General features: G+C 41.5%; 1 protein-coding gene across 2 annotated transcripts in view; it reads right to left on the bottom strand.

Annotated features, from left to right (window-relative positions):
* Positions 1-24,083, bottom strand: part of FAM91A1 (family with sequence similarity 91 member A1) — a 138,285-nt gene that overhangs the window by 11,619 nt on the left and 102,583 nt on the right. For both annotated transcript variants that reach the window (XM_030218861.1, XM_030218872.1), the window contains exons 15-21: positions 23,717-23,840; positions 18,801-18,949; positions 14,308-14,442; positions 13,380-13,493; positions 11,528-11,600; positions 10,425-10,574; positions 8,024-8,134 (exon numbers count right to left, since the gene is read on the bottom strand). In XM_030218861.1, coding sequence (XP_030074721.1) covers positions 8,024-8,134; positions 10,425-10,574; positions 11,528-11,600; positions 13,380-13,493; positions 14,308-14,442; positions 18,801-18,949; positions 23,717-23,840 — 856 coding nt within the window. The remainder of the gene's footprint in view (positions 1-8,023; positions 8,135-10,424; positions 10,575-11,527; positions 11,601-13,379; positions 13,494-14,307; positions 14,443-18,800; positions 18,950-23,716; positions 23,841-24,083) is intronic.

Raw genomic sequence — 24,083 nt, 5'->3', positions numbered from 1 at the left:
GTTCCTCAGGGGTCTGTGCTAGGACCGCTGCTTTTTAATATATTTATAAATTATTTAGAGATGGGAGTAACTAGCGAGGTAATTAAATTTGCTGATGACACAAAGTTATTCAAAGTTGTTAAATCGCGACAGGATTGTGAAAAATTACAAGAGGACCTTACGAGACTGGGAGACTGGGCGACTAAATGGCAGATGACGTTTAATGTGAGCAAGTGCAAGGTGATGCATGTGGGAAAAAAGAACCCGAATTATAGCTACGTCATGCAAGGTTCCACGTTAGGAGTTACGGACCAAGAAAGGGATCTGGGTGTCGTCGTCGATAATACGCTGAAACCTTCTGCTCAGTGTGCTGCTGCGACTAGGAAAGCGAATAGAATGTTGGGTATTAGGAAAGGTATGGAAAACAGGTGTGAGGATGTTATAATGCCGTTGTATCGCTCCATGGTGCGACCGCACCTTGAGTATTGTGTTCAATTCTGGTCGCCGCATCTCAAGAAAGATATAGTAGAATTGGAAAAGGTGCAGCGAAGGGCGACTAAAATGATAGCGGGGATGGGACGACTTCCCTATGAAGAAAGATTAAGGAGGCTAGGGCTATTCAGCTTGGAGAAGAGACGGCTGAGGGGAGACATGATACAGGTATATAAAATAATGAGTGAATGGAACAGGTGGATGTGAAGTGTCTGTTCACGCTTTCCAAAAATACTAGGACTAGGGGGGCATGCGATGAAACTACAGTATAGTAAATTTAAAACAAATAGGAGAAAATTTTTCTTCACCCAACGTATAATTAAACTCTGGAATTCGTTGCCAGAGAAAGTGGTGAAGGCGGTTAGCTTAGCAGAGTTTAAAAAGGGGTTGGACGATTTCCTAAAGGACAAGTCCATAAAAAGCTACTAAATGGACTGGGGAAAAATCCACAATTCCAGGAATAACATGTATAGAATGTTTGTACGTTTGGGAAGCTTGCCAGGTGCCCTTGGCCTGGATTGGCCGCTGTCGTGGACAGGATGCTGGGCTCGATGGACCCTTGGTCTTTTCCCAGTATGGCATTACTTATGTACTTATGTGCGTGTTCACCTTTTTGTGTTTCTGGTTGGTAAGTCTATGAGGTCTGCCATTTATACCGGGGCCTCACCGTGAACAGTTTTATGAACCAGGGTGCAGATTTTGAACGCAATTCGTTCTTTGATTGGGAGCCAATGCAGTTTTTCTCGTAAGGGTTTGGCGCTTTCGAATCTCGTTTTTCCAAATATGAGTCTGGCTGTGGTGTTTTGGGCAGTTCGAAGTTTCTTAATGATTTGTTCTTTGCATCCGGCATAGATTGCATTGCAGTAGTCTATATAGTACCAGTCTGCGGAATATTTCCCTCGGGAAGAAAGGTTTTACTCGTTTGAGTTTCCACATTGAGTGGAACATTTTCTTTGTTGTAGTTTTCGCTTGGCTTTCTAGTGTGAGGTTTCGGTCAATTGTAACTCCGAGAATTTTCAGGCCGTCTGAAACAGGAAGGGTGTAATCTGGGGTGTTTATATTGGTGGGTTTGTTTGTGTTGTATTGGGATGAGAGGATGAGAGTGTGTTTTTTTCTGCGTTGAGTTTTAGTTGAAATGCATACGCCCATGAGTTCATGATTTGGAGGCTGAGTTTTATTTCGTTTGTGATTTCTGTTAGATCGTGTTTAAACGGGATGTATATCGTGACATCATCTGTGTAGATGTAAGGGTTAAGGCCTTGATTGGATAGGGATTTGGCTAGTGGGGTCATCATCAGGTTGAAAAGGGTCGGTGTTAACGGTGATCCTTGGGGTACTCCACATTCTGGTTTCCATGGTGGTAATCTGGTCGAATTTGATATCACTTGGTATGTTCTTATGGTTAGGAAACCCTTGATCCAACTAAGTACACTTCCACTGATCCCAAAGTATTCTAGGATGTTTAGTAGTATTTTATGGTTTACCATGTCGAACGCACTAGACATATCGAATTGTAGGAGAAGTATGCTTTTGCCAGTTGCAATTTCTCGTTTCAATTTGGTTAGGAGAGTAATGAGTATTGTTTCGGTGCTGTGGTTGGAGCGAAATCCTGATTGTGATTCATGTAATATTGAGAATTTGTTTAAGTAGTCAGTAAGTTACTTGGTTACCATGCTTTCCAGCAGTTTGACTACCATAGGGATAGATGCTACCGGGCGGTAGTTGGTGATTTCATTTGCTTTTTTGTTTATATCTTTGGGTATTGGGGTGAGTAGTATGTTGTCTTTGTCCTTAGGAAAGAGTCCATGTTGCAGCATGTAGTTTAGGTGTAATGTAAGGTCAGCTATGAATTTTTCTATGTCGGTGGTGTTCTGTGATAACTTGTTGCGTAGGTTTACTATTTTCTCGTTATTGCGTAGGTTTACTATTTTCTCGTTGAAGTATTTAGCAAGTATGTCTGCAGATGGGGTGTCTGTGTTGGTTGTGGTAACCAATGTGTTATCTAGTAATTTGTTCATGAGTTGATACAGTTTGTTCATGTCTTTGTAGTCTGGCCCTATTTTGGTTTTGTAATGAGACCTTTTGGTTTGTCTTAATGCATATTTGTATTTTCTTTGCATTTGTTTCCATGCATTGAGTGTGTGTACATCTTTTAATTTTTTCCATGTTCGTTCAAGCCTCCTAGTTTGTGTTTTTAATTTTTTCAGTTAGTCGTTATACCATGGTATCGAGTTGTGTCTTCGTGAGGTTCTTGTTTGTAGTGGTGCTATTTCGTCTAATATGCTTCTGCATCTGTTATCCCAATCTAGGAGATAGCGTATCCAGTCCGTTTGTGCTGTCCATTCGTTATTGTATATCTGTTGCCAGAATATTACAGAGTCTATTTGGCCTCTAGTGGTGTAGGTTGTGTGTTTTTGTGTATGGTATGAGCCTTTTTTCGCCATTGTAGGGATAGGATTAATTTGTAGTGGTCTGACCATGGTGTGTATGTCCATTTTGTGTCTGATAGTATTAGGTTCTGGTCTGAAGACAATTTGTGTGTGATAAGGTCAAGTGTGTGCCCCTTTTACATGGGTTGCTTGCATATTTGGCCAATTAAGGCTCCGTAGTTGGAGGTATTCCTTGCATTCACGTGCATTGGTAGAGTTAGGGTTTTCTAGGTGTAGGCTGATGTCACCTAGTATAAGTAGATTGGAGTTAGATACACAGGTGTTTGATATGAAATCCATGAAGTGTGATTGGCATTTGTACCAGTTCCCTGGTGGTCTGTAAAACAAGACACAGCTTAGGTGGTCAAGCAATGTTGTATGGTGGATTCTGACTGGGGAGATTTCAAGTTGGGGTGTTATGGACTCGGCTACGATTTCTACGGTGAAGTGGGACCTGTGGATTAGTGCTATGCCTCTGCCTCTTTTTTCTTTTCTGGTCCAGTGGGTGATTTTGTACCCTGGGGATCATAGATCTAGAATTAAGGTGTCCTTTTGATCGTGGATCCAGGTTTCACTGATGAATAGTCGGTCGAGGTTGTCTGTTGTGATCCAATCTGTTATTATTGCTGGTTTGTTGACTACTGATCTGGTATTGATGTATCCCACTTGAATTTTTTGGTAGGGGTCAGCTATATTCGGAGTTATGTTGATTTTTGTTAGTTGTCTAGTCTCTTGTAGTATGGGTTTGTTATGACCCTTCTTTCCTTAGTGTTGATTTTGTCCGCTTATTGGAGATCTTCCATTATTTTAGTTGTTGTCAGTTTGGTGGGATGTGTTGTATCTAGACAGTCTAGTGAAATTGTGTATTGTGGGTATGATGTTGGTTTCTGTGAGTGGGGTGGTTAGTGTATGGTGGATCAGGGATATGGAGTAAATTATTAGGAGCAATTTGACTGAGTTCATTGTGATATTGGTTCGTTTTGGGCTGCTGGGTGACCACATTTGATGGTTAAGTTGTTGGGCTTTGTTCTTGGGATGGTATCTATGGAGGTCTGAAGTGGCTCTGAGTTCCTATAATATTGGTGAGCAGGTTACTTGGTTAAAAATGACTAGTTTACTCACATTTAGTTATTCAGATATTTTTTCCCATAGGTCTGAGAGGTAGAGTTGTTTCAGAGATTGGAGGTAGAAGTCTGATGGAGAGGTGGGTACAATGGCTGGACAATCGGGCGAGGTCGAGGCCGAAGGGCACACCACCTCTGCTCCAGTCACCGCCCGTTGTTCGTCCACTGCTCTCCACAGCTTTCCCTGTTTAATAATTATACAAAAAGTAAAAACACTATTAAACCATCCACTAAATGATAAACTGAACAAAGGGGACAGTCGTAGCTCTAACGCGCTGAGAAGCAACTCAGTAATGTGAATAAGTTCCATTGATGAACATTGTATCTATTAGATGACACATCTAATTTGACCCCTGATGCAGGCGCTGTGTGCCAAAACATGGCACAGTGTCAGGTCACCATTGGAAGATTGTTTCTCAAGTCATATCATTAAAGGAATTGTGTCCCGATTTTGAAGGCTTTTGGTGCCTTTGTGTTTTCTCAAAATGACATCCTAGTCAGAATAGAGAGATCCAGTTCGCATGTATTTTCCAACAGGAAATACGTCAAGACAATCAGGGTACAAATTGTATCGCAATGATAGAGTGGATCAAACTGGAGGGGGGGTTACACTATATGTTAAAGAGGGAATTGAGTCAAATAAAATAAACATTCCACATGAAACAGATAGCAGCGTAGAATCATTATGGAAAGAAATTCCACGTGTGAAGGGAATGAGTATTCTTGTTGGGCAGTACTACCGTCCACCAGGATCTGTATTGGTACCGGTGCTATTTAACACATTTATAAATGATATGGAAATCGGAACAAGTGAGGTGATTAAATTTGCAGATGATACAAAACTATTGAAGGTTGTTAAAACACATGTGGACTGTAAAATATTGCAATTAGACCTTAGGAAATTGGAAGACTGAGCATCCAAACGGCAGATGAAATTTAATTTGCACAAATGCAGGATGAAGCACATTGGAAAGAATAATCCGAATCATAGTTACCTGATGCTAGGGTCCACCTTGGGGGTGAGCACCCAAGAAAAGTCTAGGTGTTGTTGTAGATAAAACACAAATCTTCTGTTCAGTGTGTGGCGGCGGCCAAAAAAAGCAAACAGGATGCTAGGAATTATTAGGAAATGGATGGTGAGACCAACAATACCATAATGCCTTTGTATCGCTCCATGGTGTGACTGCACCTTGAGTACTGCATTCAGTTCTGGTCGCCGTATCTCAAAAAAGATATAGCGGAATTAGAAAAAGTTCAAAGAAGAGCAGTCAAAATGATAAAAGGGATGGAACTCCTCACATACGAGGAAAGGCTAAAGAGGTTAGGGCTCTTCAGCATGGAAAAAAGATGGATGAGTGGAGATATGATTGCGGTCTACAAAATCCTGAGTGGTGTAGAACGAGTAGAAGTAAATTAATTTACGCATTCCAAAAGTACAACGACTAGGGGACATTCAAAGTTACATGGGAATACTTTTAAAACAAATAGAAGGAAACATTTTTTCAATCAAGGAATAGTTAAACTCTGGAACTCTTTGCCGGAGGATGTGGTAATAGTGGTTAGCGTACCTGGGTTTAAAAATATGTTTGGACAAATTCCTGGAGGAAAAGTCCAGAGTCTGCTATTGAGACAGACATAGGGAAGCAACTGCTTGCCCCAGGATTGGTAGCATGGAATGTTGCTGCTAACTGGATTTCTACCAGATACTTGTAACCTGGCTTGGCCACTGTTTGGAAAACAGGATACTGGGCTACTGGTCTGATCCAGTATGGCTACTCTTCTTATGACTTCCGTGTGCTGTGAAGATGTCCAACATGAACAGCCATTTTACAAACGGGAATGTCCAACATATGAATGGCAAAAAGGTCGGGTACAAGGACAACTGGAAGCACTCTTAGAAGAATGGCTTTCTTCTATGTTTGTGTAGCGCTGCATACGCCTTGTAGCGCTATAGAAATGCTAAATAGTAGTAGTAGTAGTAATGGCTACACATGTTGCTGCAGGGCAGAGGGGCAGCCTAGTGGTTATTGCAGTACACTTTAAACCAAAGGGCCCAGGTTCAAATCCCATTTTAACTCATTTTGGAATTGTGAGCCTTCCAGGAACAGAAAAATACCTACTGTACCTGAAAGCATTTAGAATTGCAGGTGGCTTATATATTTAGATACAGTAGATATTTTCCTGTTTCTGGAGGACTCACAATAAAATAAAAAAACAGGAGTTAAAATGGGACTTGAACCAGGGTTCCTTGGTTGACAGTCCACTACACTAACCACTAGGCTACTCCTCAGACTTGCTTCCTGCTTTTCTAAGAATGCCCATAATACCTGTCAGTCTGGTATGCCCTTTCAGGAGAGATTGGGGGGGGGGGGGGGGGGGGGGGAGAGACAGCAACCACTGAGGGAATATGAAGGTGTCACACCTAAATCCCTCCAGTGGTCAGTTGCTTAATCACAGTACCTTTTTGTATTCTGGACGTGACTGAAAAAGGATGCCCATCTTTTTAGACTTGGACTTTTCTTCCCGTTCAGTTATCGCTGTTGGATGTCCTGATGTTGAGTCCTCCCTAGTCCTGCCCACAACACACCCCCTTGCTATTGACACATACTGCAATGCAAGATGTCCTTTTTCTGCCTTTGCAAAATCAGAATTTGGACGTTTTAAACTCATGGATGTTCATTTGGGCTTTTGAGATATCTATATGCTTCGAAAATAAGATCCGTAGTATCCCAAATTTCATTTTCAAAGTTAAAACAGATTGCTGCCACACTATCTCGAGGCTTATCCTTTCAACACTGAAGCATGCTTGTCACTATTAATCATCCTGGGATTTCATTTGAATGGAAGTTCCTCATTATAAAAGCATTGCAAGAGGTTGTCACCCAGTGAATGACCACATTATTTGTCCCTATCAGTCAGTGTGGGACATCTACCAATTTGGAATATCTTACATATAGAAGCACAGAAAATGGCAGCAAAGACTACGGTTCAAACCCTACTGCTGCTCCTTGTGATCTTGGGCAAGTCACTTAACTCCCCACTGCCTCAGGTATAAGATTGCAAGACAATGCCTCATGTAATTTGCCTTGACCTACTACTGAAAAACAAGGCATGAGCTAATCCAAATCCTTTCCCACTAAGAGATTGTTTTATTGTAAGGAAACTATTTTACATAATACTGAATCAGTTTCTAAGTCGAGATATGTTTTACAAGAAGTTGAGGCAGTTGACTGAAAGATTTGCCAGGACTAGGAACAAGCACTTCCATTTTTCATTATCTTCTTGCCTACAATCTGCTTCTTGTTGGTAACACCACTAGTCACTTCAAATGTTTTCACCAACCTGTTTATGCCGATATGCTTGTAGATTCCCTGCATTTCAATTCTGTTTGAAACTCAAACTAACAACTTTGCACTAGAAAAACACAGGTTTATATATATAAAGCTACTGCTTAGAGGAGCAGCACTGTATAAACTATCTTATGTTAAGGATTCCGAGACACTAGAAACAACGCTGTACTGAAATTAAATGAATTTCTAGCTAATATTCTGAAAGTTTCTGAAAACTTTTCTCTTTGAAAAATTCCTGAAATAAGTATGTTATCCATCGAATTCTAGTATTTCTGTAAAAGCCTATGAACTCTAGCCAAGTTGCTTTAACAGATCCTTGCATCAATATTTGTAACTAATTTTACTTTGAATTCTTCAGATTATATAGGATAGAAGAACCAAAATTAACAAATAAAATACATTTTATATGTATGTGCACACAGAGAACACGCTAACACCTTCATCAGAGTAGATACAGACTTGTGTGAGGGTACTGTTGCACTATTAGGGATAGTTCTGAAAGTATTTTATACAGACATCAGCATCTATGTTACCTTCATAACATAGGTGAGGGTTTTTTTGAACATTTCATATAGGCATCTAATGGTACAGAACTATAGCTGAAATGCAACAGAGGCCTTCTTTTAGTGAGACAAACATTAATTTGTACCTTCAGTGCTTTGCTTAACTGTAGAATCAAGAGTTGTTTCCTCAGCCACCATCTCAAAGGACTCAGTGCTTCCACCGTTGATATCAGATCCTGAGACCAACTCACAGTCTCCTAGGAGGAGATTTGTTAAGTTAAAATCAATTGCTTTTTACTAGAGAACAAAAACGTGAAAGATGCTCAAACTATATATTGTACTTTGGTAATGGCATAGCAATGGTTTCAGACTATAGGCAGATTTGTTTTTGAATTTCTAAAACGCTATCTCGGTCAAAAAGGTTGCCTGATGTAGTGTTCAAGATAAAACTGTTACATCAAATATTTGCGTGCTTTCCCAGTGTGCCCCTCAGCAGTCTTAAATCCAGCTCTCTGGCAAGTGGGAGAAATTAGGAGCCAAATTCTATAATAGTGCAGAAAAATCAGTGCTAAAAAATAACTCGCCAAGTGCTTTTCTATAAACGGCACCATTTACAGAATACGCTTAGAACCTAACTTTAGACGCGAGGATTTACACCAAATATACTCTGGTGTAAATCCTTACGTCTAAATTAGGCACAGATTCCCCTTTTACTGTAACTTTTTTTTCGTTTACCCAACAGGGATGAAGATTGGGTGGAGGGAGGGAGGGAGGCTTTACATGAGAGGAATCTCATAGCTGAAAAGCTTTTGATAGAGTGATGAGCTGTAAGAAACAAGGCCTATCATCAAATATTTGGTTTGATTGTGATGACGGCCTGTTCAGTTTTCTTTTTCTACATTAATTTTGTCTTCCGTACATGAAAGATCTCTTACAGACAAACCTTTGTTTCTGGAGTTGTATGGAACTTGGTTTTCTTTGTTATAATAAAAAATGTAACCTAAAACTTACATGCAAACCTGCACAAATAGAAATGCACACGTAAATTTCAATTAAGGTCAATTAGTGCCAACAATTAGCACCCAATTATTGGTGCTAATTGGCTCATTGTTCAATTAGATTGGACACAAATTGGATGCATGCCTAAACTCGCAAGGGCAATTTATAGAATTTCAGGGTAGGTGGCTGATTTTAGAAATTGATTACTGGAGGTGAAACATGTTAGGAATGATTTTACGCAACTAAAGATCTCTGCAGATCTGAGAGAGCTGATGGCACTTAAGCCACTTAAGCAAAAAAATATGTCTTAATACTACTTGCTCTCCCTCACTGTCTTTTCCTGAAGCTTGATTCTGGCAATAATGTGAGATGAGGGGTATTCTGCAAGGACCAACACTACAAATGTCTTGTAATGAGATTATTATTATTTTTGTAATTAAAAATATAGGCTCAACATTCAGGCTCCTGTCCTCACCAAATTGAGTGAGCTAATAATATTCAGTGGTACTTAACTGGATGGTGCCGCTGAATATCATCCCAACAGTTGTTATCATCACTGTACTGCTGTTGGAACTCAATGTTGACAATCTATTGCAACCGCAGTGATTTTCCTCTACCCTCTCCTTGTCATCAGCTTTTCCTCACACAACTCTCTAGCAGCAGCAGCATTACCAGCTAGAATGCTGCAGTCCTGTTATTGCTACAATATCTAAATCTGCCTCTAACAACAGGGCTTACAGATCATGAACTATGCTGCTTAAACTACGAGCACTTGTGGTCATGGCTTTCCAACTACAATTCAGTGGCAGTCTCATCATCTGTATAGTTTTTTGTTTAATCTCATCTTTACTGTGTTGCTAAGAAGTGAAGGGGGAGGGGGAAGGGGGGAGGGGAGGGGGGAGACTATGTCTCACTGTGATTCGGCCAAGTACAACTATTAAAAATGTTCTGTAGGAGACAATTTGAAACAAAATCAAGTTCTGCTAGAATCTAATTTTTCTTCATCTCCATGTGGAAGTTATGGATCTGTGCTATTCATTTTTCCAACCTATATATTTGTAGAATTGTTGCTCCCGCTGCATATGCTGGCAAATACATGTGCACCCCTGCAGCTATTTTAGAAAAGGCTCCACGGATCCTCTTCTATTATAGCCTGGATGTCTCAATTCCAGTCTCTATGTTCTATTTGAAAATGGAGCTAAATGTCACAAGAAGCTGTATAAAGACTGTGCATAGCAAGTTTCACTGTCAATCCATAGAGTTTTATGGGATGCCTCATACTAGCTACATATAATTGACAGAAACCTGCAATTTTTTCTTTTTACAGATTTGCAAACTGCTACAATTACAAGTTGCCTTTTAAAGGTTCAAGTACTTTTATTCAGATCAAGGATCAGAATATATCTAGTCATCTTGTGCTCAGATTGTTAAGCCCCTGTACTCTATTAGTAAGTGCCACAAAGCATACCACATGCTCTGATATAATGGTTAGGGCTAAAAGCTGAATTCATCTACCCAACATTCAGCAACAGTTTATCAGTGACTAACCTTTTTCATCAGAGGCATCACTCAGTTTTCGTAGGTTTCCAGGCCTGGAAGGGTTCAGCATGCTGATGTAGCCACAAAAATGCTGCAAATCTACCTTCTCTTGCAATATTCTCAAAGCTCTATGAGCACCCATGTTCAAACGAGAAAATTCTGGGATGTAAAGAAAGATGCATGCTGCAGATTAACCTGTCATTGTCTTTTCTAACTTGAGTTTCCTAAATTTGTTTAGATGAAGAGAAAATACCATTGGTGTGCTAGAATTTAATGAACAATTTGATCTCTATAACAGAAACAATCCTATATAATAAAACTCACCCTCAACGTTCTGAGGACACTGACGTCACTGTCAGGTCCTCCGGGCACTTCCTTCCGCTTCGAAGCCTTCGTGGTGGTGAAGCCACCAAAACCTCTATGTTGGGGCCCCGCCCTCGCGTCAAACATTATGACATCGAGGGCAGAGCAATGGCGTCAGTGACTTCACAACCAACGAAACAGCAGATTGAAGGTGGCGTGCCGAGGTCCGCAACAATGGCGGTCAGTGCCTTCAGAACGCCGAAGGGGTGAGTAGGGAGGGGGGGAGGATCGGAAGGAAACCGTGCTAACGCCCGTTTCATTTGCCCAAGAAACGGGCATGTTTTACTAGTACTTTCATAAAAGACAGAGTGCACAGAGACTGGCCCAATGGGCTCTGAGTAGAGATATCTATCAACAAGCAAAAGGATTCATGGCTAGCATTACTGTGGCCTGTTTAGGGACAGCAGGTGCCAAACAATAAGTGCTCAAACTCTTTGGGGAAGAGAATTTGCAATGTATTGCCATTATTGTCCAGTTCTACCTCACCTCAGAGATAGATTTGCCTTACATGCAGAAGTATCTAGCTTTTTTATGATAAAAGGGGTCAAGAACAAAAACAAAACATTAAGGAGACCTCAGAGTCAAACTACATGATATAGAATTAAGGATCAAACAAGTTGTAAGTGATAGCATTTTATTAAAAACTCAATAAATCTGTGACTAGCTTTTGAGAGCTAAGCTCCCTTGATCAAGTCAGTCAGGCAACAGTATTATTCAAGTTTAAAAGAAGGCCAAATGCAATACAGTACCTCCTTGGAGTTCTGTTTCATCAAGTGGGAATGAGACATGCACAGTTTCTCCTATTCCACTCATTCCATGTCCCTGAGCATTCAAAAAGAGAGAGAATAATCAAATCAGAGACAAATAACAGCAAATGTCAACAGAAGAAAGAGTGAATTGGCCTGCTCCATCTACTCAGTTGAAATTTTATATTCTGGATAAATAAGTATATAAATTCTCAGGTGCAAGACAATACCGGTTCCTTAACCCTCTACCTCAAGCCATGACTAAACAATGCCCAAAATCTGTTTAAAAACTACTGAACTCATGATGGGACTCTGGGAAACAAAGCTACCAAGTTTATATTTATACATATCATAGCCTCAATGTAACATACACTACACAGGCAACAAACTGGTTGGGAAGAGGGCTACTTATCTCAAGTGCAAAAAAATGAGGTTATTATAAATTAAATCATTTACAGACCATTTTTCTCAATAGTTAGACAATATAGATTTTATCACAGTTAATTACCTAACCCAAAGGCTCAAGGTGATCTATAAAACAAAAATCATATAAAATATGCAAAATGAAAACTGAAGTATGCGACTAGTAAAGGCTGTTCCATAATAATAATACTTGACAGAAACTCACACAAATTATTACTAATGGGGAGGTTTACTAAGTGAAGAAAGTTTTTGGCACTTATTGCACCTTGTTTATTTGGATTTATTTTTGAATTTAGCTCAAGCCTTTTTTTTTGTTTGTAGCTCAAGGTGAGTTACATTCAGATATACTAGGCATTTCCCTGTCCCTAGAGGTTCACAATCTAATTTTGTACCTAAGGCAATGAGAAGTTAAGTGACTTGCCCGAGATCATAAGGAGCAGCAGTGGAATTTGAACCAGGCTCCCCTGATGTCAAGCCTGGCGCTCTAACCATTAGGCTATTCCTCCACTCCTTAAGAGCAAATGTTAAGGTGCAGAAACTGCTAAGCCTGTGTGGTAAATGCCAGGGACGAGGCAAGCATCTGTCCTGCATTTACTGTATACAGCTAACACTTATTGAAAGGACCAGCATTATATGCACTGGCAGATATCTGCTGATGCGAGTAATGCAGGCCCCAGTACTGCCCATATCAAATGTAAACAAAGAGAGAACTTGAGGCCAATCAACCCCTGATTACCAAGCCATCCCCTCTCTGAACCCCATGGCCGTGAGTTGTTTGTTTACATTTTGTACAGGCAGCACTGAGGCTCACACTATATGCTTCAGCTGATATCTGATGATGCATGTACAGTAATGCAGACTTTTTGATAAGTTCTGCTCCGTGTAGTAAATGCACAGCAGATGCTTGCCACACTCCAGTATTTAGTGGACAGCTGTCAGGACAGGTCACACCCTATCTCTGCCTATAACCTGCCCCACCTGCTGGCTGGTTTTAGCATACAGGTCCACACTAGCAGTTAATGCTAAATTTCATACTGCTTAGCATGGTTTAGTAAACATTTCCCTAAATGATTAAAATTAAATGTTCCTATGAAGGTGTAACCTCATAAAGGTGACACCTTGCAAGTGGCAAAATCACCTGCAAAAGAAATTTTCCATAGAAAACACAACAGGAAGTAGCTACAACATTCCTATAGGGCAAGATTTGCATCTGACCTTGTTGAAACGCACCTTCCTATATATACTGGAGACAAAATCAACACCAAAAATACTCAATGTAGAGAGGTGTATACAAGCTGCATTTTTGGGTATGTTGAAGATTAGGAAGGGCAAAGAAACAAAAAACTTTCTATATAACTTTAGAGACTTAGTACACAGCAGATACATGCACCTGTGATGCATACCACATATTATGGAATGCAGGCAAGCTCACCTGAATTAGAACTGCCGAGTGCGTTAAAGCATCATTCAACATGGTTAGCACATTAGATGTAGGGACTACCCCAGGATCATGTCCCCAAGATGTTATTAGTAAGCGATCATAGCCCTTTAAAAAATAGAGAAATTACATTAGAAAATTTTTAAAAATTATATTATATAGCATCTCTCACCCAAAGAGGATCTAAAAATTCAGATGGAGTAGACAAGTGCCATCAGATTTCTGGCAGTCTGACTGATCAAGATTTCCGAAAGGAAGGTGATGGCAGACCCTGACCACAAAGGCTCAAGACAATTCACAGAACAAAAATGATATAAAAAATACAAAATGAAAAACCATGTGTGGAATTAGTAAAGTCTGCTCCATGATAAGACTTGACAGAAACTAAAAAATTATCAATAAAGAGGATGTTTTGGGTTTTTTTTTTACTAAAGTGCAAGAAGGTTTTGCACTTACCACATCTTAAGTGCAAATGTTAAGGTGCAGTAACTGCAAAGCCTTTGCGGGACTACTAAAAAAAAAAAAAAAAAGCTGAAGCACAGACATAATTTTTAATTAATGTGTTTGAATGAAATCACTAAAATAGTTTTTTTTCCTAATTTGATATCTCCCCCTCTGCACCTTCTATAGACACCTCTTTGGTAACGCCTATAGAACCCTTATCCTTTACTGAAGAGTTTAGAATGGAAGGCTGCTCTTGTGCCAGATGCAAATAATGGCAGTTACAATTCTAAACACTACTGGGCGGGCTGGATGGGCCATTTTGGTATTTATTTGTACTCATTCATAGAGTTACTGTGTCAAGATGTTCACCTTTCAAAGCTTCAACATATATTTTTAATCTGCTTAGCACTGGCTAAAGAGTAACAAATGTTAAGAGTAGGAACATCCACTCAAGAAAGGAAATATAATTTCAGTGTACCTGAAAAATATCTGGCAGTTTTCGAAGTCTTGTTCCTTTGGATAACAACAAGGATGGTGGTCCTTCACCAGTAAGCCGATATATATACAATTTAAACCAAATTGAGCTAACCTCTGGTATAGCAGGCCCAATATGCTGTGGAAAAATTACAATTTGATGTAAAATATCATTTCAACACATGACGATGAGACAACTGCTTTTTCTTAATGTATAACCTCTGTAAATAAAACTTTTATTTATAATTTGCACTGTCAAAGGACCTTGCTTCTATAAAAAGTATTTCATAACAATGTGACTGTTTTCCTCCTAATGTATCCTCTATATGAATAAAGCAGTGGTGGTGGAATCTAAATCACTCTGAAGTATCTTGCACTGAAAGAACCACACTAAACAATGATAGCAGAAGGTAAATATACAATTGTCCCTTAAAAGAAGGAAAAGCCTCAAGGCACTCAAGACCCAAAAGGTCTGATGAGCTAATAGCGATCAAAAACTGACCTTAATATTGGTCAAATGATCTGTTCTTCATCATTGGCAAAAACCTTCTGTTTTAAGGACACAATATCAATCAGAGCGTGTTCCTAAATACTGGCTACACACTTAAATGCCCCTCTTCAGTTCATTTTAACATTAACTTGAAGCCAGAGAGTCATAGAATCATAAAGTCCAACTCTTACTGTACTTAGCTGAACATGGTCGTCTCAACCGCTCACACTGCTCCTTTCATTCAGAACTGCATTAATCCGCATCTCTGCGGTCACATGCTCCTCTCCGAACTCAACCAACTGAGATCAGCGTTTCGCTACAGCTGACTTTAAGCAACGCTGCTTCACGGTTCTCTCGATCAGGGGTGTGGCAACACCTAAACTCCCCGCTTCACTCTGAGTTTGGGGAGGAGCATTTGACCGCAGAGATTTGGATTAATGCAGTTCTAAGGAGGGCCTTGAATCAAATAGATTGAAAATTCCGCATGAAAGAAAACATCTTGGAATCTCTATGGAATGAAATTCCATATCTAAAGGGGAAAAGGATAGTGATAGGATTGTACTACCATCCACTCGGCCAGAATGAACAGATATAGAAATGTTATCAGAAATTAGGGAGGCTAACAAACTGGGCAACACAACTAAGTGACAGTGCAGCCTAGAACAGAACAGAAATGGGCCTAGGAGGGTGGAGTTGGATTCTAAACCCCGAACAGATTCTACAGCACCGACTGCCCAAACCGACTGTCGCGTCGGGTATCCTGCTGACGGCAGTAGTGAGATGTGAATTTGTGGACTGATGACCACGTTGCAGCCTTGCAAATCTCTTGAATAGAAGCTGACTTCAAGTGAGCCACTGACGCAGCCATGGTTCTGACATTATGAGCCGTGACATGGCCCTCTAGAGTCAGCCCAGCTTGGGCATAAGTAAAGGATACGCAATCCGCTAGCCAATTAGAGATTGTGCATTTTCCGATGGCGACTCCCCTCCTGTTGGGATCAAAAGAAACAAACAACTGGGCGGACTGTCTATAGGGCTTTGTCCACTCCACGTAAAAGGCCAATGCTCTCTTACAGTCCAAGGTGTGCAACTTGTCTTCACCAGGGCAGGTATGTGGACGGGGAAAAAATGTTGGCAAGACAATTGACTGGTTCAGATGGAACTCCGACACCACCTTTGCAAGAACTTAGGGTGAGTGCGGAGGACTACTCTGTTATGATGAAACTTGATATAAGGTGCATGCACGACCAGGGCTTGAAGCTCACTGACTCTACGAGCTGACGTAACAGCCACCAAGAAAATGACCTTCCAGGTCAAGTACTTCAGATGGCAGGAATTCAGTGGCTCAAAAGAAGCTTTCAACAGCTGGGTGAGAACGACGTTGAGATCCCACGACACTGATGGAGGTTTGAAAGGCTTTGACAAAAGCAAACCTCTCATGAAACGAACAACTAAAGGCTGTCCAATGATAGGCTTACCCTCTACATGTTGATGATAAGCACTAATTGCACTAAGGTGAACTCTTACGGAGTTGGTCTTGACAAGAAAAAGGGTCTAGGGCCTTACTGTCACACCAGACGGCAAACCTCCTCCATTTGAAAGAATAACACTTTTTCGTGGAATCTTTCCTGGAAGCAAGCAAGAGTTGGGAGACACCCTCTGAAAGACCTAAAGAGGCAAATTCTAAGCTCTCAACATCCAGGCTGTGAGAGCCAGAGACTGGAGGTTGGGATGTAGAAGCGACCCCTCATTCTGAGTAATGAGGGTCGGAAAACACTCCAATCTCCACGGTTCTTCAGAGGTCAATTCCAGAAGAAGAGGGAATCAGATCTGACGAGGCCAAAAAAAAGCAATCAGGATCATTGCTCCCTGGTCTTGCTTGAGTTTCAGCAAAGTCTTCACTACTAGAGGTATGGGAGGATACGCATACAGAAGGCCTGTCCCTCAATGTAAGAGAAAGGCATCTGACGCTAGTCTGTCGTGGGCCTGACGTCTGGAATAGAATTGAGGTACTTTGTGATTGATCTGAGTGGCAAAAAGATCCATCGAGGGGGTGCCCCACACTCGGAAGATCTTGTGGACAATGCCCATGTTTAGCGACCGCTTGTGAGGTAGCATGATCCTGCTCAACCTGTCGGCCAGACTGTTGTTTACGCCTGCCAGATACGTGGCTTGGAGAAACATGCTGTGACAGTGCGCCCAAAGCCACATCCGAATGGCTTCCTGACACAGAGGGCGAGATCCGAGTTCCGCAAGTGGATGCTCGTGTAGAGCTGGTATGTCTGTATCTTGGCTGTGAGCATAGCGGTCTGATACGTCTTCCTCCCAAAAGAATCCAAGGTCCTAGACTCTCTGCCTGTGGGCGCCGAGGCATAGTCTCTAGTACTCTTGGCTCTCTTGAGAGCAGAATCCACCACCATAGAATCATGAGGTAGCTGAGACTTCACCACCACCGGCTCTCCGTGGACTCTGTACTGGGAATCAGCTTTTTTGGGGACCACTGGATTAGAGAGAGGGAATGACCAGTTTCGCATAAGAACTTCCCTGAGTGTGTTATGCAAGGGAGCCATTGCAACCTCTGTAGGTGAAGGATAATCCAAGATCTCGAGCATCTCGGCACTGGGCTCATCCACAACCTCCATAGGGAAGGGAATAGCCTTAGACATTTCCCGAACAAAGGAGGACAAAGAAAGACTCTCAGGCGGAGACATCTTTCTTTCAATGGGCAGAGTAGGATCAGAGGGGACCCCATAGGTCTCTTCTTTAGAAATGTATCTGGGATCTTCCTCTTCCTCCCACGACCGCTCATCATCGGTATCGGACAAAAGCTCTGTAAGAACAGCCCGAACCCGAGCCTGTCTCGACGTCGAGGAACGACAACCTCGAGAGGGATGTCGAGAAGTCAACCCCTGCCTGGACTGCAGCGAAGCTTCCCCCACCGACATCAAAGGGGAGTCAACCTGGGTGGCAGCCGACGCCGAGAACGGGAACCTCACCACAGGCGAAGGACCAGATGCCGCTTCAACAGTCGAAAACAGTTGAATTTTGTCGAAAACAAAAGAACAGAAGAACAACAACAAGGAAGCGGTAACGCGCAAAATGTCTCCTGGGCCAAAAGGAACACAGCTGAAAACCGTGTCACCTCAGATGCGGATGAATCAAAACTGAGGATGACACGCTTGTGCCGCGGGCAGGAAACTGTTCGCACATGCACGATGTGCTCTGTCCATGCACCGGTGCGTTCTTGAAGGATTTTTTATTTTGCTTGCAAAATTTTGCCGGTTTCCTGGGCCGCCGTGGACATCGACCCAATCGTGAGAACAAGCAGCCTGCTTGTGCTCGGAGAAATATGCATACACAGAAACAGTAAGAATTGACCCCTTTATTTATTCATCCTCCAGCTGTGATTTTTAAAACAGCAACCCTACATAGCAAAAACCATTTGAGTTATAAAGGTACAATACTTTGTTATTTTTCCTTTCCAATCATACTTTTTAAGTTGCTTCACTTATGCAATCACATACTCCTGACTAAACTCAGCCCAAACTAGATTCTATAGAAGAGCAGGGAATTCATAAGCTGCTCTCTGAGAATGTTGACAGGGCCATAAAATCATCAAGGACAGCCAAATAAGACTATCATGTAGCAAAATAATTACACAGAATATCCTGTATAGTTAAAAAGCTTTCCTTCCCACATGGGTTATATAGAAAAGCAACAAATATGCCAAAATACAAAGAAGTTTGAGGAAACCGCCTGCTAACTCTGGTCCAATGAGAAACGATTTGTATAAAGCTTTAATGTGAATATATTGGTTGTGCGGGGATATTTGATTGTTGTAATTAATTCCCCCAACTACTGAGAATTATTGACCTGATAAATAGAAAATACAAAGGTAGCCATGATGGCATGGTTTAGCTATGTTGAACTGCTTCTCCCCTGTGAAAAATAGGGAAAGAAACCATTTCACTCCAAGTTAACAAAGACAACCAACTGTGTGGATTTACCTGAGGGGTGCAGCTGCTAATAGGTCGGATTTCATTGGTAAGGGGTGCCATGGATACAAGCAGTGTGTAATTTTTGTTTAATACTCTGCTGCAAGTAGCAGGATCAAGACCCAGAAGGCTCTCACAACGTAACAGGTCCAGTGGGAAACCTGAATTAAAAAAAAACATTTCTGTAAAAGTTGAAATGTTGGAATAACTTATTACATAATGTATTATGAAGTACTTGTAATTCTAGTAACTAGCAAGATATAAAAATCAGACAACTATAATACAACCAAACATTTCTGATTTATTGCTTCGATGAGCTACCCTTTCTTTTACACCATGAAGATACCAAATATACCTAATGTTTATCTCAGTTTGGTAAAAAAAGATCCGAATAGTACCAACAATTTCCCAGAATGGGGTTTGCAAAGTTGCCAACTTTCTGGCAGGTAAGTTACTATGGGTGAGAATTTTGTTCACAATCATGGCTGAGAATGTCATCTGCACCTTGCGGTATTATCAAAGTCAATGCTCAATAGTGACACATCATGGCTGGCTCAATCCACAAGGAAATGTTGCAGACTATGAACTTTAAATGTGTCTCAGATTCCATAAGGAACCACAACAGGCCTGAATACTGATGTTCAGCAGTGTTTTTGTTACCTTCCTTCCTCTTTGTCCCTCCCCCTCCCCAAAACACACACACAAAGAAAATAGTATGGAGAACATAAAACTGAATTAAGAATGAATATGCATGATACTGAGCATCTCCGATGGATGTATCACAGGGTAAACATTAGCATTTGACTATCCGTCTATAAGAGAACTTGCCCCCAGAACACCAGGTAAACAGGTACCATCTGTGACAAATCCCAACAAACCCATGGGCTGAGCTATTGACTACAGGTTGCCACTGAGATCTCTGGAGGCATCTGTGATAGCCCTCTGCCTTAAAAGGCTCTTTAACTATGTCTCTAATATTCAGAGACATCATTGATAGAGCCCTTACTTTGCATGTAAAGGCAGTCTACTTAGACTGGAACACATTTGATTGCCTATCTACAAGAGAATCTGCCTCCAGACACACATACTCACCACCTAGTCAGAACCCCTGACACTCTGTGGACTGTGCTATAGGCTGGAGCCTTTGGAAATGTTTGAAGTGTCTCATCACTTTAAAGGGTTCCATCAGCCATACCCCTGACATCAAATGACATCGTCAGGTTGAGCCCTTATTCTGCATATAAAGGCCACTGTTTAGGCAAGTCCACCTAATGGGCATATCCATAAGGCATGCCCCTAAGGAATTTTAGGCCAGTTGTTGTTTCTACCAAAATTAAGATGTTTGGATCTAAGGATTTTTTTTTTTTGGGGGGGGGGGGGGGGGGGGAGGAACTGGGGAGGAGGGAGGCAGGAAGTGAGGGGGGGGGAATATAGTGGATATAATGGGTTAGGCATTAGGGGAAAGCCTAGGGCTCCTCTGGTTCAAGACCACACACCATTTATTTGATATACTTCTTGCCTAGTGTCCCTTGCCAGTCCCCCTAATAAAATTTTATTGTTAAAAAACAAATTGTTTTTAATGCTAGATATGTATGCAACAAATGGCAGTCCTTTGTAATTCGATTGTAGATAATGAGACTATTTATTACAGAAATGTGGCTGCCAGCAACCAGGAGCCCAGGACGAAATCAGTTATGCCAGCATGTTAGCAGGCATGCATACTTCTACAGCAAAAACAAGGAAGGGCTTTCATTAACAGTCCTAGGGTAACATTTTCTCAGTTTCCACTGGATTGTTTTGGAGAATATGATTATTATTTAAATTGAGTGGGGATTCAGAGATTAATGTTAGTTCACTGCAGGGGCGTATCTGGACTCCGGTGGTAGGGGGGGCCAGAGCCAGAGGGAGGGGGCACATTTTAGCCCCCCCCCCGCCGCCGCCGCCGCCCCTCCCCACCGCCGAGCCCCCACCGCCACCAATGTGACTCTCTCCACCCCCCTCCCGCCGCCAACCCTCCCCCGCTGCCGTTCTTACTTTTGCTGGCGGGGGACCCCAACCCCCGCCAGCCGAGGTGTGCTTCCACCTGCCGCAAAAACATCTTCTTCAGCCGGCGGGGGACCCCAAACCCCCGCCAGCCGCCCCGCGGTGTTTGAAATTCATCTTCGGCCTCCGTGGCCTTGCTGCTGTGATAGGCGCTGTTGAAATCCACTTCGGAGTCTGACGTCGCAGCACGTACAACGTACAACGACGTCAGACTCCGAAGTGGATTTCAACAGCGCCTATCACAGCAGCACGGCCACGGAGGCCGAAGATGAATTTCAAACACCGCGGGGCAGCTGGCGGGGGTTTGGGGTCCCCCGCCGGCTGAAGAAGATGTTTTTACGGCAGCGGCAGGTGGAAGCACACCTCGGCTGGCGGGGGTTGGGGTCCCCCGCCAGCAAAAGTAAGAACGGCAGCGGGGGAGAGTTGATGGCGGTAGGGGGGTCCAGGGCAAAATCTGCGGGGGCCCAGGCCCCTGAGGCCCCACGCAGATACGCCCCTGGTTCACTGTCCACCAGAGTGAGTATAGAGACTTGGCACACTCATGGAATCAATCTTTGTTTCTAGGTTTAGTTTTAATGCATTTATGGTCCATAGGGACACCAAATTAGATGTAAACAGGTTGTCTGATAAGAGGGCCCATATGTTCCTGATTAGTTTATATTTGGCAGGACTGAGCCAGATGGTTATATTTCCCACCCATCAGGGTGGTCACAACCATGATTTAATCTTATTATTACATGTTACAGTATGATTTATACTCATCAAAATGTGTGAATTTCTTTTGAAATGGGGACTTCATATCCACAAGAGTCTTGTAATGATTCAAAAATAATGTGTGCAAGTGAATTAGGTAAAATCTTGAGTGGGCAACATCTTAAGATCAGGCTGGTTGCATTCATTCCACGGGCTGCACATTGGACATCCCTGGGCTAGACAGACACATAGTGATTACTATATAGAGACCCATGGGAGGCTACAACCAGACTGAAGCATTCCTTGGCTCAAGATAAAGGGAAAAAGGGTGGGGATTTGATATATAAGTGGAGGAGTGGCCTAGTGGTTAGGGTGGTGGACTTTGGTCCTGGGGAACTGAGGAACTGAGTTCGATTCCCGGCACAGGCAGCTCCTTGTGACTCTGGGCAAGTCACTTAACCTTCCATTGCCTGCCGCATTGAGCCTGCCATGAGTGGGAAAGTGTGGGGTACAAATGTAACAAAATATATCACCTTTCTGTGGTTATAATCAAAGCAGTTTACATATTATATATAGGTACTTGTTACCTGGGGAAATGAAAGGCTAATTGACTTGGCCAGACTCACAAGAAGATGCAGTGGGAATCAAACCCAGTTCCCCAGGTTCTCAGCCCACTGCACTAACCATTAGGCTAGTCCTCCTGTTCACGGATTCATAGATTGTATCTTCTTAGGGCAACTTACAAGCTGGAGAGACACAGGGAAAGACTAGATAAGCTGTAACAACAAGTGACAAGTTTGTGTGGTACTGTTTAAGAATAAAGAGGCCACTCAAAAATGGAATACTTAATCTTTGTTTCATCATTTTTCTATAAACTCTTAAAATCTCTTCAGCAGATATACTGAAACATTACTTTGAGGAAATTTCAAAAATTTTCTCTAAAACTATTCCTCCAATGTTGTGGGCATTCTGTACAGTATCTGGTAGCCAGGCACCACAATAGTCATCCAGAAGTGGTGGCAAGAAGCTTCCTGAAAACAGCTTACATTTGACTGGCTTCTGGGAGGACTCACAGGTGCAACGTTATCTAAATATGTTCATCTTGGAGCTGGATCATAATTCTATATTACAGTTATATTTTTGGAGCATGAATATGTTTTTTTGGGGTGGTCCAAGAAAACAACAGGGTAACCAATCCGCAAACTCCAAGATGGGAAACAAACAAATCAGATCAGTATATGAAAAAAAAAACAAAGCTTAATGGAAAATTGTTGAATAAAATTAGGAAGCCCGACAGGCCGTGTTTCGCCCAACTGGGCTGCATCAGGGGCTAATGGATATCTGTGTAACCATATGATTTCCACTTAAAAATCTATTTGCCATGATAGACATCAAACCACGGCTCCGGCGTGATTCTTTTTTTTAATTGCCTCTGGCAAAGCTGTCTTTCAATTCCACTTTACATATGTGAGTTCAGCAAATAGATCCATTAGCCCCTGATGAAGCCCAGTTGGGTGAAACACAACCTGTGTCGGGCTTCCTAATTTTATTCAACAATTTTCAATTAAACTTTGTTTTTTTCATATACTGATCTGCTTTGTTTATTTCCCATCCTATGTTTCTTGGGGGAGCCATCAAGTTATATTTCCTGATTATTCTAAACTGACTCAATAACGGTGTAAGAAGTAAGGCAAAATGTCCTATTTCTAGGCACAAAATTCACAATTGTAAAGACTATATAAAACACATGGATACGAGACAAGCATTTTATGACCAATAGGAGTATCAAGAATTTCTATTGGCAAGTTCTGAGCCTAATTTGGAAGGAAAGGATGAATTATCAACTGTTGTCTCCTTAGGTTTGTATGCTTCCGCTTAGTCTTGTTTCCCCCCCCCCCTTGGTCTGGACTATACTCCACTACATTCTACTTTTCCTATTTGGTTCCCTTCCCATAGGAAGGGCTAATAAAGATGGAACTGTATAAAGATAGGGATGGGATGCGATTGTGGCATATGTTGTGCTCTTGTTTGTCCTGTAGTCATAGTCATCTTGAATTTTATATATGAAATGTATTCAAAGAATATTTTAAAAGACTGCATACCTGAAAATCTAACAATTACAGCCAAAAAAGGTATTCAGAGGAATAGAGATCTAACTGAACAATTTCACACAAGTATTAATGTCACCGTACCATTATTTAGCTGATCAGGATGTGCAACTAGGTCCTTATTATGCCGCAAGAAGAGAATTGTATTTCTCAAGGTAAGGGCATGATCAAAATACCTCTGGGCCTCTCCTTCACCTGTGCTTTGAACCTAAACAGGAAGCAAAAATCAGTATACTCTGCATCAGCTAAATGTTTATATTTCCTGTACATGCTTAAAAAAAAAAAACAAAAGAAAACTATAAATGTATTGTTTTTATTTCATTAAATTTACATCCCATGGGGTTTTTTAAGAGCTTAAAACAGTTTACGGTATAAATATAACATAATCAATTATCACTTCATTTTTAAAATAAATACTAGAACCCAACTACTATAAAATACCATGAGATGA

The sequence above is a fragment of the Microcaecilia unicolor genome, chromosome 1, assembly GCF_901765095.1.
Source record: "Microcaecilia unicolor chromosome 1, aMicUni1.1, whole genome shotgun sequence".
NCBI classification, from domain to species: domain Eukaryota; kingdom Metazoa; phylum Chordata; class Amphibia; order Gymnophiona; family Siphonopidae; genus Microcaecilia; species Microcaecilia unicolor.
The sequence above is the reverse complement of the archived record's forward strand: the minus strand, read 5'-3'. Positions and strand labels throughout refer to the sequence as shown.